The sequence below is a fragment of the Hipposideros armiger genome, unplaced genomic scaffold (genome assembly GCF_001890085.2).
Source record: "Hipposideros armiger isolate ML-2016 unplaced genomic scaffold, ASM189008v1 scaffold_246, whole genome shotgun sequence".
Taxonomy (NCBI): domain Eukaryota; kingdom Metazoa; phylum Chordata; class Mammalia; order Chiroptera; family Hipposideridae; genus Hipposideros; species Hipposideros armiger.
In genome coordinates, this window is record NW_017731596.1 from 2,023,463 (window position 1) to 2,040,541 (window position 17,079).

Consider the following 17,079-nt stretch of genomic DNA (forward strand, 5'->3'; position numbering starts at 1 on the left):
GCACGAAGCCACATGCCACTCAACTCTTCCCCAGGGGACACCTGGAGACCATCCCCCCACTCTCATCCCTTCTTGGGTGGGAAGGAAACCCATCACATGGCTTTTAAAAAGTATCCCCAGCCAGTGATATAATATTGAGAAGAAAAATTCATTACCGGGAACCTGGTTAAACAGAGAACCAGAAACCCACATCTCTGAATCCTGAAGACGCAGACCTCTGCTTGCCAGCTCCTCAGAGCCTTGGGTGGGCAGCACACCGTGATTCAAACACGTGAGAAAAACACTTAAAAGGAAGAGACGGCTGAAAGCGAAGCCGGAGAGACTGAACGCTCCCTCATGCGGCTGGTGGCTCGCTTCAATCTAACAAGGCGAATCCATTTCCAGGAGAATCTGGAATGCTGGTAAACACTCATAGAAAACCTAGTAATCCAGAAAATGAAGGCGGACATGAGAGAAGGACCACATCTACATGTCTGATGCAGGAGAAGGTGGGTCGTATTCTTCTCTGGAACCTGGGAAAACACAAGCCTCACAGATCACAATCCTACGTGTGAGAAGATGGTGAGCCATGACTCTCATGTCCACGGAAATCTGCTGACGCCTTCTGAGAACTTATGGCCGAAATGATACTTCATTTGCTTTCCAAGGAAAATAAGATGCAATTTACTTCAATGGACACAGGCCATTCAAAAATACATCCAGCTTCCCTTTCAAAGAAATTTCTTATTTCATCCTAAAACAAGCCGTAGGTAGAGAATATTTATCAGGGTGAAAGCTGGTAAGGTGAGTTGTCTGCCAACAGTCCGTAGAGGAAAGACCCTGAGATGTGGGGAACTTAGGCCCAAGATGAGGGACCAGCTGGTTATCTGAACACTTGGGTCTTCAGACCCCAAATCCAGTGCATTTCCCTCACAACACTCCTGCTAAGGAAACGCCCATTTTTGAGTGCTAAGACAATGACTGATGGGAGCAGGCTTTTCTTCAAAAAAACCCCTGAAGTGCCAAGTGCAGATTTCTCCAGAACAACATGGATTTCATGAAGTACAAACTGTAAGCCTTTTGCCTTCCAATCGAGCTTCACTAGGAATGTAAACCACATCTCAGGAAAAGTAATTCTGCTTTATTGATGCAGGAATTAGTGTAACCACTGAAATACATCCAGAGGATACAAGCCCTCGTAGGAAAAGAGGAAGTCAGCATTAATCTGCTTAAAATGCTAACACTTAAACTTCAAGTGCGAAGTCAAACCACATGATGGCTATAGGTTGTGCATTAAGACAAGGGGGGAAGTGACGGAGGGAATAACCATGAAATTAAGCATACCTTGTTAGAGCAGAGAAAATACCCTGAGTTCCCGTTCTCCAGGCCCCCCTTTTTTGGCTGGTAGCAGGTTATGCTGCCCAACAGGTGTTTCATTGTGGGGAGCAGCTATCCTGAGCCCTCAATTACGTGGTCACTGCTCAAAGTGAATTACCAGGACCCTCCTCCTTCTGAAGCTCAGTTTATTGTCGCCCCCAGGAGAGGGACAGCAGAGGAAATGAAATTCAATTTTCCACTTGCTAGAATTCTTAACAGAAAGGGGTTTGTGTGAAGTGGGCTGAAACGTTTGTCTAAAATTGGAACTCTGGCGAACGTGAGGGCTGGATTGGCTGTTCTCCCCACCATGTGGTGTGGTGTGAGTGAGGCCCAGCAGGTCTTGCCCCAGAAAATTTACAAGGAAACGTCATGTCCATCAGGCGGGGGGTGGGGGGGGGGCTGGTTATTCCGGAAGAGCGTCCCTTTTCCTCACTCTAGAGCTAAGCAAATCTTTGTGGAAGATTTGGTGTCCCACAATTCTAAAACCTGCCTTAAGGGACTTGTGTCTGTCTCATCTCTACCAGGGAGCCAAGAACCCACTTTCTCACCTCACCCCACCCCTCTTCATCCCTCCTTTGGAAAATGGGACCTATTCTGTGGACTCTCGAGGGAGGGTGACCACAGTCCATTGACAGGAAGTAGAAAGGACTAGAATGGCTCTCACCTTTCTGAGGTGACCACAGGCTTGTCAGCGCTTCTGTTCCCTGCACAGTGCTGTCAGCAGATAGGAAGGGGCTGTCTTCTTACAGAGGGCAATGCTTGGCCATGCATTCATTCCATTCCGTCCCAAGCCCCGGAGACCTTGTTCACTTCCTTCCAGAATCTCCCATTACTCCATTTCCATTGGCACCTTCCCGCCCACATTTGGAAGGACCACCCTGCCACCCCCCTCCTTGGCCTACAGGCAAAATATCTCTTGCAGCTTCAGCCCAGCGTCACTCTCTTCCCCTGAAGCCTGGCTTTCCTCCTGACTGCTCTATTCAGACCCACGAGTGGTCTCCTGGCTACCAAGGCAATGGCCTCTCCTCTGCCGAATGCACTGCCTTGGCCTCCCCGACCTGGACTCTCCCCATCAGTGGTGCCTCCTCACCCCCACTACCTGCTCCGCCCTTTTACTTCCTGCACCCTCTGCTCTCCCAACCACTCTCTGTGGCTGCCCCTCGGGTGTCTGTGGCCTTGGTTCTTTGGTGGCCCATCCAACCCCCCAGTCTCCCTGCAGCTCATCCATTGGCTCGGCGCTGCTAGGCTGGGCTGTCTCTCGTTACTGTGCTGTTTGGTTCTTGGAAAGAGCCATGGACTTGGACTCCAGCACAACACCCTGGACCGATTCTAGCTGCGTAACCTTGGCCAAGGTGTTCAGCCTTTCCCAAACCAATGACACGATCTACCACACAGATTTAGGAAGGATGGGAATAAACTGTGATAACAGTAAAGCCACAGAGCTCGGAGCAGGCACATAGGAGGGATTCAATAAACATTCATCCTGCCCTCCAACTGCCAGTCCCTCTTCCCAATTGAACACTTCATAAGAACACCAGAATTTTCCCACTTACCAGACTGTTATCTAAAAAGTCTTTTTTTTTTCCTACCTGCCCCTGCCCCTCTGTCTTCACCCTCCTCACCCTCATGTTGACTTTTACCCCAGGCACAACCCCTCAAATTCATCGCTCCTGTATGGCCACTTCTTCCACTCCACTGGGGTGATTCACTCCATTGGCACAAGGGTGAGGCCAGATCCTTCTCATCGCCACTCTTTTCCTCACATTGTATACACACACACACACACACACACACACGTGCACACATACACACACAGAGACACACACATGCACACACACATGCGCGCGTGCACACACACACATACGTGCGCGCACGCGCGCGCACACTTCCTCTCATCTGTCTGCAATAGCAAAAGAGAAAGAAGATGAGCTTCGGAATCAGGAGACCCCTATTTCTGCCATATATGAGGTGTGATCAAAAAATACAGTGAAAGTTTAAATTTAAATATGTTACAGTAAAAGACACATTGCCATTAATCCCCGTCAAAACACTCCCCCTCACTTCGAACACACTTATCCCATCATTCTTGCCACTTTCTGAAGCAGTTCTAGAAGTCCTCTGTCGTGAGTTGTCTTTAGTTGTGCTGTCGTGGCTGCCTCGATGTCCTGAATCATTTTGACTTTGGGGAAGAGCCAGAAGTCGCATGGTGCCCGGTCCGGTGATTAAGGTGGATGAGGACACACTGTAATGTTTTTATTTGACAGAAATTGCCGTACCAGAAGTGATGTGTGACACGGAGCATTGTCATGATGGAGGATGATTTACAGCACACTTTAAAAGCATACTTCTCAACTGTAGCTCACACTGACTGAGTGCACCAAACAAGTTGAAACTTGTCACACACTGTTACTAAGGTTCTACGTGCTGCTTCCCATACTGAAGCTCCCTGCCTTTCCGTTGGATGGCACTCAGCAGCAGCATTCACCATATGTTTTGATCCCACCTTGTATTAGATGTGTAAGTTTCAGCAAGTCACTCAACCCTATGGACCGCCATTGCCTCATCTGTAAGATGCATCAGACCTTCCTGTGTGGCTGTTGTGCTCGGCCCAGAACTCAGCATAGTAGGTGTTCAGTAAGAGCTGGCTTTCTTCCTTTCACACATCAGGGCCACAGTCATTTCCCACCTCCTTCATGATGCTTTTTCTAATTAGTCCAGCCACTGCTGACCTCTGTCTCTGACATGTTAGAACATTTTTAGTACCTTGTCATCAGCATCGAATGCAACTACACAATGGTATGCGACAGTGAGCAGGTCTTGTGTTACCATGCAGGCCCTTAGGTTCCAGATGGGGCTACCCATCTGTGTCTTAGATTGCTTCTGAATTTCCCACAGTTTCCAGGACAATGTTGAGCTTATAAAAATAGTGATTATTATAGCTACAAACTGTGTACCTTCTTCGACCCAGACACTATCATAATTGCTGCCATTTGTTCAACGTCTGCTATGTACCAGGTGCTATGCTGCTTGATTTCTTTCTCGCAGTCACCCTGCAAAGTAGGTCTTATTTCTCATTTTACAATTGGGAAAACAAACTCAGAGACAGAAGTGGCCTGCACAAATGCACATAGACTGGAGGTGGAAGATCGGAGTTCCAATCCAGGCCTGCCTACCACCAAAGCCCATTGCCTTGTCACCAGGCTACACTGTCCAAGAAGCATTACATCGTTTAATTCTCCCATCAGCCCAGCAGGGTAGCATTTCACCCTGTTTTCAAATGAAGAGCCTGTGGCTGCAAGTCCCCCACTTATGGGCAACAGAGCAGGGATCCCCCTGTCTGGCTGAGTCCAAGTACCACCCTGCAGGAATCAGGAGGGATTCTTGCACCAAGTCCAAGTTTCCTGAGAAACGGGAAAGCTCTGTTTCTGCCTCCTGCCAAGTTAATTGGCTTCTTTGGGCCTCGCTTTCTTCATGTATAATAAAAAATGGATAAGGAACTAAATTGTGCCCACGGTTCCAGGACTGCTGCTAAGCCCGACTGTGCCTTTTAGCAAGTTCCAACAGGTGCCCCGTCCTCTGAGCAGACACAGGCCTGCCAAAGGGCAGGCAAAGCATAGGCTGGATTTCAGCCTCCCTCATCTGGGCACCTTTGTGCAGTAGACAACCTACACATCTGTGTGCAGTGGTCCTAAAAGGTTCCTAATGGTTCTCACTATTGAAAGTTCTGACTCTTGAAATCACCTTTAAAAGAGAAAACAGGATATTGAACATCAGTCTCCTTCGTCCCCCCCCCAAGTGACCTGTCACTTCTCTCCTTTAAGCAATGATTGCACATTTTCCCAAGCCACACCCGACATATAGCTACAAACATTTGCCCTCTGACCTTGCAATAGATACTAGACATTCTAAATTTAGGTTCACATTGTGAGGCCCCCAAGCTAAAATTATAATAGGGTCTTTTGCCCTTGAGTATCTGTCACATGTTCCCAGTGGAACGTAGGAGCTGTTCTTCCACACACATCTTTGACTTTAAGCTTCCAGTCTGTTTGGATTTCTGAATATAAGAACCTCCCATAGTCACAACAGCTCAAGGTGCATAACAGGCCAGCTCACCTTCCCAGGACACATCAGACTTCAAAGACAAGCATCACCACCGGTCCCCAGTGAGGGAAAATCTTCAGATAAGGAGATACACAAGAGGACAAGCATCAGGGCAAAGGGCCAAAAGGAAGCTGCTTATTTTAAACGTTAGGCACCACATGTAACTACAGCTCTGAGTTGTCTTTCAAATGTGTCTCATTCTTAAAATGGGAGCATGTAACAAAAAATGAAGGAATGACGATAACGGGAAAATCCCTCCCTGACCTCAGTCTGGAGTAGACGGGAATGTATTTTAGAAGTTAACCTTCTCCTCTGGCTTAGAAAATATATATCCTTTTCTTTTTATAAGATGATTTATTTTTCAGTGTGGTAAAATATGCATATCATAAAATTTACCTTTTAACCATTTTTAAACATATAGTTCTGTAGCATTAAGTACATTCACATTGTTGTGCGAACATCACCACCATCCATCTCCAGACTTTTTCATCTTCCCAAACTGAAACTCCATGCCCATTAAACACTAACGCCCCATTGTCCCAACCCTCCAGGTCGTGAAAACCACCGTTCCACCTTCTGTCTCTGTGGATCTCTCTCCTTCAAACACCTCATATCAGTGGAATCATACAGTATGTGTCCTTCTGTATCTGGCTTATGTCACTTAGCATAAGGTCCTTCAAGTTCATCCATGTTGTGGCAGGTGTCAGAATATCTTTCTTCTTTAAGGCTGAATAATATTCCTTTGTATGGATAGACCACATTTCGTTTATCCATTCATCCGTCCATGGACACTTGGTTTTTCTTCACCCTTTGGCACCGTTGCCAAAGGTTCCGGCGAAAAGGGTGTACCAATTATCTTTTTACGTGCCTCTTTTTTGTCCGATAAAGATGGGGAAAGTTTTACCTGATCTGTGATTTTACCGATCTGTGATAATTCCATTATTTGCATTGCTGGATATAGATTTGATTCAATGAGTCCACTGAAACATGGTTTTCTTGAAATTCACCCTGAAAAATGAGCCAGTTTGAAGCTCCTTCATGACACAGAGCCTAAGAGAGATGTCTCCAACCTTCCCTTCCCATTTGCCTGCCTCTCTCCTTCCCCATCTCATACCTACCTCTGGGAGGCAGTTTCATCCCTTTGTCTGGATTTGCCTCTCCCTCCACCTTTGCTCTCGACAGTGTCCTGTATTGCTGCCTGTTCCACCACCCACCTCACTGCACCACTGCCCCCTCCTTACACGGTCAACCTCTCTTCTTTGGCTTCTTCTCAGCATGTAAATGTGCTCAAAATTCCCCCAGTGCACATACCCATAAACACCCATCGCACACCCACACACAGTCCCGCTCTGGCGGCTCCCTCCCGCTCTCTCCGTCTTTCAGCTCATCATCCACACTTCCTCTCCCTCGCTTCCGCCCAGACCAGTCACTTCTCAACCCACTGCGATCTGGCCTTAGACCCCACCACTCAGTGGATTTCACATCCCACCAGAATCACCAATTCTATTAGTTTCCTGTAGCTAAAGACACAAACTGGGTGGCTTAACACAACAGACATTTATTTGCTCGCAGTCCTGGAGGTCAGAGTCCAAAATCAAGGTGTCAGCAGGGCCGTGCTCCCTCCAAAGTTCTAGGGCAGAATCTTTCCTGCCTCTGTCAGCTTCTGGTGGCTCCTGGCATTCTTTGGCATGTGAGACCATCACCCTACTCTCTGCCTCTGTCATCACATGGCCTTTCTGTGTCTCTGTATGCCCTTGACTGTCTCTTATGAGGTGTTCGAATTGGATTTGGGGCCCACCCTAATTCAGTATGACTTCATCTTGACCTTAATTACTTCTGTAAAGACCCTATTTCTAAATAAGGTCACATTCTGAGGTTTGGGGTGAACATGAACTTGGGGGAGACACTATGCAACCCACTACACTAGTAAATCCCACTTGCCAAGCCCAGTGGACATCGCTCAGCAGCCCAATGCAGCATTTGTTTTGCTTATTCAAAACAGAAATAGCTTCATGTTTCCTACTGATTTTTTAGATGATAGAAGCATATTAAGGGAAATTTTAAATATAGAAAAATCGAAGAGAAGGCAAAAACACCCACGATCTCACAACTCAGAGATGGATCAAAATTAACATTCTGGAGGACATTCTGCTACACACACACACACACACACACACACACACACACACACACACATTGTTGCAAAAAGGCAATATATGCAAAGTGGACTCTATGTTCTTTATTCTGCTTTTTCACTCGACGCTATAGCATGGACAGCCTACCAGGTCAATAGACACATACCCACCCATCCATTGGGTAAATAGGTAAATAGGTGCTGGGGGCCTGCTATGTATTGGGTCCTTATTCTAGGGCCTGAGATCCATCAGTGAATAAAACACACACATAGATCCCTGCCTTCAGAGAACTTTCCTTCCCACAGGGGCCAACAGACAATAGAAAATTAAAAGAATAAATAACCCCTAGCTTGCTGGAAGGTGGGAAGTGCTACAGAACTGAACAGTGGTGTGAGAAGGAGGACATGAGTTCTGGGGGGGCAGTGATTACTGTTTCCAAAAGGGGGGTAAATGAAGGCCTCATTAACAAGGTGACCTTAGGGCCGGCTGAGTGGCTCAGTTGATTAAGAGCCCGCTCAAGAGTGCGAGCTTTGAGCAACTGGGCCGCCGGTTTGATTCCTGGCCCGAGCTGAGCTGCTGCCAAGCTGCCAACAGGTGGCAGGATGGCTCAGCTAAAAAAAAACAAGGTGATCTTCGCACAACGAGGCGAAGACTCCAAAGCATTGAAAAATCATTTTTAATGACCACAGAGTATGCCACTGATTATATCCTCAACAGTATATTTAACCAGTGCTTAGTTGATAGATATTTAGGTTGTTTCTAATTTTTCATTATTATAAGAGGCTGCAGTAGATCCCCTGCATACAATTGATGAACGTTTGTGAAATTATTCCCTTAGAATAAACGTCCAGACACTAACCCAAGACATCTGATCATGTCTAAAGTAGGATACCTGCGGTCACCCTGCCCCCTTTTGACACTTCTCAGTTCTACTGCCGTTCCCAACACACACTCCCCATACTGCACGTGTCATTTATTTTTAATTTTGCTAACTTTAGGGTAAAACAATGTTATTATATTTGCATTGCTTTTACTTTGCCATGGTTGAACAGACTTTCCACATGCTTTTTATCTCCGTGTATTTTTTTCTCTTAGAAGCTCCTGATTGGTTTCCCTTGATCATTTCTTCCATGGGGTATTTGTTGCTTTTGTAAATCAGAAATATATATATTATGTGTTTCAAATATTTTTCCTGGTTTGTCTTCTTATTTTTCTTACAAACATTTAAAATTTTTATGTTGACAAAAATACCAGCCTTTTAAAATAGTTTCTGGATTCCTATCATGGTTAGAAAGGCTTTCCCAACTTTTAGATGTATTTTTATAATACATCTATCCTTCTGTAGTTTTTCTTTTTCTTTTTTCTTTCTTTCTTTTTTCTTTTTTTTTTTTTTTGCTTTTAAATCCTGACTTCACTTGGAATTTATTCAGATATAAGAAATAAGGAAGGGGGGCATCCCAGTCAGGACCCCCCTCGGGAGCTGTAACTTTCTGCTTTAATAAAACTATCCTCTGCTACACACTCGACCTCTCTGGTCCGTGTCTCCAATCTTTGGCTTCAGGAGACTACGATCCCGGCCCAAGAAATATCCTACATCACTCTGATAATAAACACTTAATCTATACACTCCCTCTCCCCCGCCAAAAAAAAAAAAAGAAATAAGGAAGGGACTCATCATCTTTCTCCCAAGTGGGCAACCAGCTGTCCCCAAAGCATGTGCCAAATAATACCACTTTTGTCTTCCCCAAGACACCGGTCCCCCCGGCTCCCTGCCCGTCTCTCTGCCCATTCTCCTCACCTTTGTCATCCCTTTCTCAGCACCTTCTCTGACTCATCGACTTCTGACTTCTTAATGCAATTGTTTTGCAGGGCCCTGTCTTCTATATTATCTTCTCACTCATTCCCTCCATAATTTCCATCCACGCCCTTAATCACAAGTCCCGCTCGTACGCACTGATACCCTCCAAATCTGCAGCCAGGTCAGGTCACTGAGAAGCTTCAGCCCCACATACCTGGTTTCCCACAGGGGAGCTCACCTGGGTGTCTGCAGACACTTTAAACAGAACCAGCCCACACCAGCATCAACCTCAGCTTTCACTGTAACAGCCCCTTGAGGTCTCCAGGCCTCCAGGACTGCCTCCTCTTGGGGAGACTGCTAGGCCAGTCCCAGGGACAGCTGACAGGCTTTGCCCGTGGGGCCCTGCCCCTCAGGTGGTCCCACACCCACAAGCATTCTGTATTCCCACTGCTGCGCCTTCCAAAAGGCCCCGTGGGATTTCGTGATGATTTTCTTGGATTCCTTAAATCACACACCAGAAGAGTTTCAATGTCTTGAAAATCCTCTTTTTCGTTCTGATGATAAAGTAATATAAACACATTGTGGAACATTTGGGAAAATCACAATGTTTAAAAAGAAAATTAAAAGCACACAATACCACACACACAGAGAAGTACCCTGGTAAATTCTTCGTGTGAGTCCTTCCAATTTTTGATTCTGCATGTGCGTTTGAGATCTATCCTGTTTTTCTGTTAGGTTTTCCCCATGACATTAAAAATTATCAAAGTAATTTTTGAATTTTTTCTTAGATTTTGGGCGTTTCACTCATAGAATACATGTATAGTTAGAAATATAAGAATTTCCCTTTGAGAGAAAAATCTATATGATCAGGGCCTCAGGGGCAGCTCCCCTGCACAAGCTGTGCATCCAAAATTCAACAATGTGATTACAATGACTCAGACCAGGGGCCTTCTCCAGCTAGTGGGTCCACCTTGTGTTTTTATGTCTTTCAGGTTACATTACAACACTCGGCTATTTTGCACCTTAGGTAGGTGTATGTAAATTGATCAGTTTTCTAAAGAGAGAGAAAAAAAGAAATGCGACAATGGGGGGAGGGGACCTAGCTTTTTCACACAGACCCACATTTATTCTCAGCCAAAATCCAGAAAAGCAACAAAGGCAAGTAAATCAAGACCCTCACCAGCGCTCCTGCCACCCTCTTGCATGCTATATGCAATGCACCCCACAGTCAGACGAGGGCTCCTCTACAGTACCTCTGGTCAGCCTGCATGCGTGATGCTGGAGAATGCATGCAGCCAGTAGGTGTAACTGAGTGGACAGCCAGGGAGCCTGGCGCAAGTTCCTGCGCTGGCACGGGGCTGTGGGGGCCAAGGGTAGTGACAAGTTTGTGCCCAGGGCTGTGCAGGAACATAGGGAGAAATGTCTGCTTTCCCAACCGAGGCTGCAGCTCACCCTGCAAAGCAGCTCAAAGTGCTTTTGCAAATGCAATTCAGATCACCCCCTCAAATTCACACCTGGGATTCCAAGAAAGAAACATTAAGAGCTATCATTAACATTCCCTTCCTTATCCCCCTAAACACATTTGCATCTGTGCCCACTGGGAGCTGAGGCACACTCTGAGCTCTGACCCAGAACGAACCAGCCCTGTCTCCCTAGTCCAGTGCTCCCTGAGATTGTTGCAGACACAGCCTCCAGCTTGCCCCCTCTTCTGCCCACACACTCCGCACACCACCTCGCCCCCTCGCTGGCCTCACCCTTTCTGCCCCGTGGGACTCACTTCAGTCTCTTCTACTCCCCAGGTCCTAGTCACATGTCATTAGCGTTTTTAGTTTAAGTCTGAGTCTGTTTCCCAACAGCCACTAAGAGGCCAGAGGCCCAGCCTTACCTCCCCATCGTAAGGAGGAAAAGTTCTCCTGGACCCTCTTTGGGTCCCTGGTGGGCTTAAGAATTAAACTGACATAAAACAGATTAACAGGAGAAACGCACACAAATTTTATTGAACTTTTACATGCACATCGAAGACTTCACAAGAGAATGAAGGCTGAAAAAAAGTGACCAAAGCAGGAGGCTTTTACTGCATTGAGACAAAGAATCAATTTGTGAAGGATTGGCAAGACAAAGGGGTTTGGGCTACGGGTAGTACTTGGTGAGAAGTTACCAGGAAGATATGGGTTCGTTTAACAAGGTTTGCTTATACAGACTTCTTGACCCTGAATTCCCTGTCTCTGGTAGTAAGGATGCCTTCTACAGGGAGGGCACCTGTCGCATGGTTGATTTATCTTTTGCTTTCAGGACAAAGAAGGGTCAGAGTGTGCTTATTGCAATGACTGTTTAAGTACCTTTCATTTAAAATAATCAATATGCCAAAGTGGCAAATTTTGGGGTGACATATTCTGAACCCCTTCCCCGTATTCCCATGGATACCCCTTGCCTGCACACACAGCCTCACCTGCAGGGCACCTTGGAGGCCACCTTCTCACCACACTCCCAGAAAGGTTTGGCTTTCTTTGTTTGCTTCCATTTTTGTTTGTTTTAACAAGGCACTTAAACATCGCATGTGTTTACATTTCCCCGAACACCAAACACAAGCGTTCGATTAACCGCATGCTAGTGCATTATAGACACCAAACCCAAACACTCGGTCGTCACCCTCTTCCTCTCTCCCTGCCCTTCCCCATGCCAGCCCCCCGAGGGCTCTTCTATCTGCTTCTCTACGTCAGTATCGCTGCCCATAATGTTAGAGATAAGGCTTGATTTGATAGCAAACACAGAATACATAGTGGCCCAAAAGCAATCACTTTTTTTTCTTTTTTCTAGTTAGACTCAGGACTCAGACCCCTCCATCGTCCCCTGGAGAAGGGCAAGAGCATAGTAGGGCCACATACACTATTTAAGGCCAGAAGGGCACATCTGCTCCAGACAGGCCAGACATCAGCATGTGGCCACCCCTCAATGCAAAGGAGGCCAGGAAATGTGGTCCAATCTGAGCTAGAAAAAGGGAAGAAACACATCGGAAGGTCAACTGCCCAGGGCTGCCCAGGGCACTTTACTCAGTCACTAACCATTCCAACAGATTCCTCCAACTCAGGATAAATGCCTAGAGAGTGAAGGTTACAGCTGAGCCAGAATAAGGGGAAAAGCAGCTTCAAAGTGGGTTGTGGGGGTGGCTGTAGATTTCCTCTGTGACATTTTAAAGTATGAAATACCACTGACGACTGTTAAAAAGCAGCTAATCTGACAAACCCTCTTCTTCTACTGAAGGACTCAGGGAGACAAGAGCTCAGGGCAGCTTTGCACACTCAGAGAGCGTACCGCCTGGGCCAAAGCAAGAGCATACACCAGGTCTGCACACAAGGCCTCCCCAACCTGCTATGGCTTGATCCCAGAGCTTGCCCCACGTGAAGTTGTACTTAAGAGACTTCCACTCAGGGAAAAATTAGCATCGAGAGGTCAGCTGTGGCCACTCTGGGCCACGAACATCGTGCCATGCGGGGAGGGGGTGCTAGCAATGAGCAGGGACGTCCTTTTGATCCATCCAGATACTCCACCCCTCGGCCACCTTGCTTCCCTTTGACTCCTGTCCTGGAATCTGTTTGAAGAAAAAGAAGGGGGGGAAAAAAGCAAAGTTTCTCCTTTACAAATGAAGGATCATTGAGGGCAGTAATTTCAAAGTCAAGGTTGTCAAGTCAAAGAGCAGACTCTATAGACCAGACGCTGAAACATAAAACAGGTCGATGGGATTGCATTTTAAGGAAACTAATCAACCATGAGCAAGGTTAATCCATAAGTTAAGTTGGTACCACTCAAGTCCCATCCCCAGCTATTTTTTTATTCGGACAAATGTTTTCTCGCCAGACTGCATTTCTTCTTTAACCAAGGGGAGAAAAATGTAGTTACCACCAAGGGAAAAAAATGCATAGCAGAGTCAAAAGGTACAGAAGGAAAGCTTGGGAAGAAACTCCATACAAATTTTATTGTTAAAGTTTATTTTAAAAACTTTTAGAAAGTTTTAACATTACTGGCTGAAGAGTAATTTCATATAATGGTTTATATGTGCTTAATAGCAGTATCAGTTCCAAATTTCCCTTTGCACTCAGATTCTAAGAGAGTTTTTCTAGTGCATCATTAACTAATTGTTATACCAATGCATTAATCATGAAGGCCATGAGAAAAAAAAAACCTACCAGCCAAAACTGCAGATATTAAATATTGAGGCAGAAACCAAATAAAATGTGTAAACACATGAACAGAGAGAGATTTTCCCCATACATTTTTTTTTTATCTTGGCATTGAATCAACGAACAAAGACAGAATTATTTTTTTAAACTCTGAAATTTGACTGACAATTTAAAGACGTTGCTCAAAATTCTTGCCCTAACTGTAAGGAAAGTAGCAAAGAAACAATTTATTACAAAGGAATATTTATTACATGTCTGTTCCATGCAGGTATATATCACATGCGTGGTTTCATTCAACCTCATAACCTATGAACTGGGTTTCATGATCACCATTTTGGAAACTGAGATTCAATGCATTTGGATGGTATGTTACTCTACTCAGGCTGCCATAACAGAGTACCACACTGGGAGGCTTAAACAACAGAAATGTATTTTCTGACAGTTCTGGGAGCCGGAAGTTTAAGATTCAGGTGCCAGAAGGTTGGTTTCTGGTGACTTTGGTTGGTCTAGAAGACCTTTCTTCTTGGCTGGCAGATGGCCACCTTCTCACTGCCCTCACATGTCCTTCCTTCTGCGCTCACACCCCGGGAGTCTCTCCAGTCCTATTGGATTTAGGCCTTACCTTTATGACTCTTTTCATCTTAATTACCTCCTAAAAGGTCCCATCTGCAAATACAGTAACATTGGAAACTAGGGCTTCAACATATGTATTGGGGGGTGGAGGGCACACGATTCAGTCCATAACAGATAGCATGCCCCAGAGCCCACAGTTGCTAAATGGTAGAACCAAGGCTGTCTGAATCTGAACAGTCCTTCATCCAGAGTGTGCTGCCTCTCCCATGCCACGGCACCCCAATCAGAGTGGGGAGACATCCTGCTGTAAGAGCTGACTCTTAGAACTCGCTGCCAAGGAGGCAATTTTACAGCAAGACACTTTGTCCCAGTCAAAGGGTGGCGAAGGACTTACACAAGCTAGACCGCAGAGCACAGGCCTACAAACCAACTAGAGGCCTGTCCAGGTGACACCAAATAAAAATGGCTTCATTTACTCTATTAATAGCTTCACAGATGGGATTTGGTTTCACTACCATATACCATACACAGTGTGGTTTCCATGGTCCCCAAAGAGCCAGCATCTCATTCAGTGTTTCTTTTCTTTTCTCCAAACCACCAGCTAACGTCCTGGAGGGCGACTCCATGGATCAGGACGTTGAGAGCCCTGTGGCCATTCACCAGCCTAAGTTGCCTAAGCAGGCCAGGGACGACCTGCCAAGACACATCAGCCGGGACCGGACCAAAAGGAAAATCCAGAGGTATGTGCGAAAAGACGGAAAGTGCAATGTCCACCATGGCAACGTGAGGGAGACCTATCGCTACCTGACTGATATCTTCACCACCTTAGTAGACCTCAAGTGGAGATTCAATCTGTTGATTTTCGTCATGGTTTACACAGTGACATGGCTTTTTTTTGGGATGATCTGGTGGCTAATTGCATACATCCGAGGAGATATGGACCACATAGAGGACCCCTCATGGACTCCCTGCGTCACCAACCTCAACGGGTTCGTCTCTGCTTTTTTATTCTCAATAGAGACAGAAACCACCATTGGTTATGGCTACAGGGTCATCACGGACAAGTGCCCGGAGGGAATTATTCTCCTCTTAATCCAGTCTGTGTTGGGGTCCATTGTCAATGCATTCATGGTGGGATGCATGTTTGTAAAGATATCACAACCCAAGAAGAGGGCAGAGACCCTGGTTTTCTCCACCCATGCGGTGATCTCCATGCGGGATGGGAAACTGTGCCTCATGTTCCGAGTAGGGGATCTTAGGAATTCCCACATCGTGGAGGCTTCCATCAGAGCCAAGCTGATCAAATCCAAACAGACCTCGGAGGGGGAGTTCATCCCTTTGAATCAGACGGATATCAATGTAGGGTATTACACGGGGGATGACCGTCTGTTTCTGGTGTCACCACTCATCATCAGCCATGAAATCAACCAACAGAGTCCTTTCTGGGAGATCTCCAAAGCCCAGCTGCCCAAAGAGGAACTGGAAATCGTGGTCATCCTAGAAGGAATGGTAGAAGCTACAGGTAAGACATACTCCATCCTGAGGCATCTGTGGGAGCGATGTTCACTTTAAACTGGGTCTGATTTTCTTATTTATGGCAAAATAGGGAAAAGGGAACCTCGCTCGCTATTGACACCATCCCCTTGCTTCATGAAATAGTATTCCTATGTGTCCTTAAGTATATCCACCAAGAAGTCTAACTATTTAGCTTTTTAAAAGCCCTTTGGAAAATAAGTTACTAAATAAACCTTTGAAAATACTGCTTAATATATGTTAAATTTCCAAATATTTACTTAAATTAAAATTTGTTTCTAACGCACTTGTTAAATGGCTCTAAAACATTGCTTAATTTAAATACTTGAGGTTATTTATTGCCAAACCAGGAAGGAGAAGTTGAGCCTTTCAAAGGAAGCCTGAAAAATTACTTTAATAAAAATGCAATTTCACTACTTCTTTGGGAGTCGTTTGCAAGACCCATAGCTTTGGTTCTTCTTTTATATCAAGTGATTGCTTGGTGTCTTTCTCCATACTCTTATTTGCTGAATCCCCAATAGACATAATACTGCAGACCCAGTAAATAACTCTAGCAAGAAAGAAAAAAATTAAAGATCCATTCATCATAATCCTATTGAGCCTTCTGCTGTGAATAGCTAATCATCGGTGTGTTTTAGGGAAGGCGACCTGTTCTCAGAATAGAGAAATGGTCTGTCTTTATCGAAGTCTTCACTCATCTCTGAACTTCACACGTTACACATGTCAACAGCAAAGCAGGTTCTGCCCGTGTTTATCTGTAACATTCCACAAAACAGAGCTGTAAACTCTGATTTCAGCAACAATGGTGCCCCACGGGAAAAGCATAAACTAGAACCCTGGTTCATTAATTCTCTACTGTTCTCCTGAGTATCAATATTAACCTTTGGGTCCTGTTTAGTTGTATGACCTGCCCTTCTGTGCTTTAAAGTCTCCAACTGGAGGCTCAGGGTTGGTTTATATAATCTGAAAATGCATGGCCAATAGCCTGGCCCCAGGTTCTTTATCAATCCATAAGCTGATCTCCGTCATCCTGTCAAAGGCACGTCATTGGTCCCCTGTCTCTGTCTCCCTGGACCCAGCAGGCAGGGTCATAGCCTCTAACAAATTTCTCTTATGGTGGTAGAAACGTTTGCAATAGGTTTTTTAAAAAAAATACAGCAAGCAATGAAAATGTAAGTAAAAGATTTTGCATGGAGCGCAATGATATGAGTGGGCTCCTTTCCACAGAACAAAAAGAACATGGACCTAATCCGAAAATGGCTTTAAAGAAAGACCAAGTAATTACTGTAAAATACTAAGTAAGTGTCGCAGATGTGAACGGGGCTGTCTGTACCTTGAGCCTGACTTTGGGTGTGCTTGTGAAGCAATAGTTGTTGGCGGCGCGGGGTGAGGGCGGGGGTGGGGA

General features: G+C 45.6%; 1 protein-coding gene across 3 annotated transcripts in view; it reads left to right on the forward strand.

Moving 5' to 3' along the window:
• Positions 1–17,079, forward strand: part of KCNJ6 (potassium inwardly rectifying channel subfamily J member 6) — a 259,728-nt gene that overhangs the window by 178,635 nt on the left and 64,014 nt on the right. For all 3 annotated transcript variants that reach the window (XM_019655780.1, XM_019655778.1, XM_019655779.1), the window contains exon 3: positions 14,743–15,663. In XM_019655780.1, the coding sequence (XP_019511325.1) occupies positions 14,743–15,663 (921 nt within the window). The remainder of the gene's footprint in view (positions 1–14,742; positions 15,664–17,079) is intronic.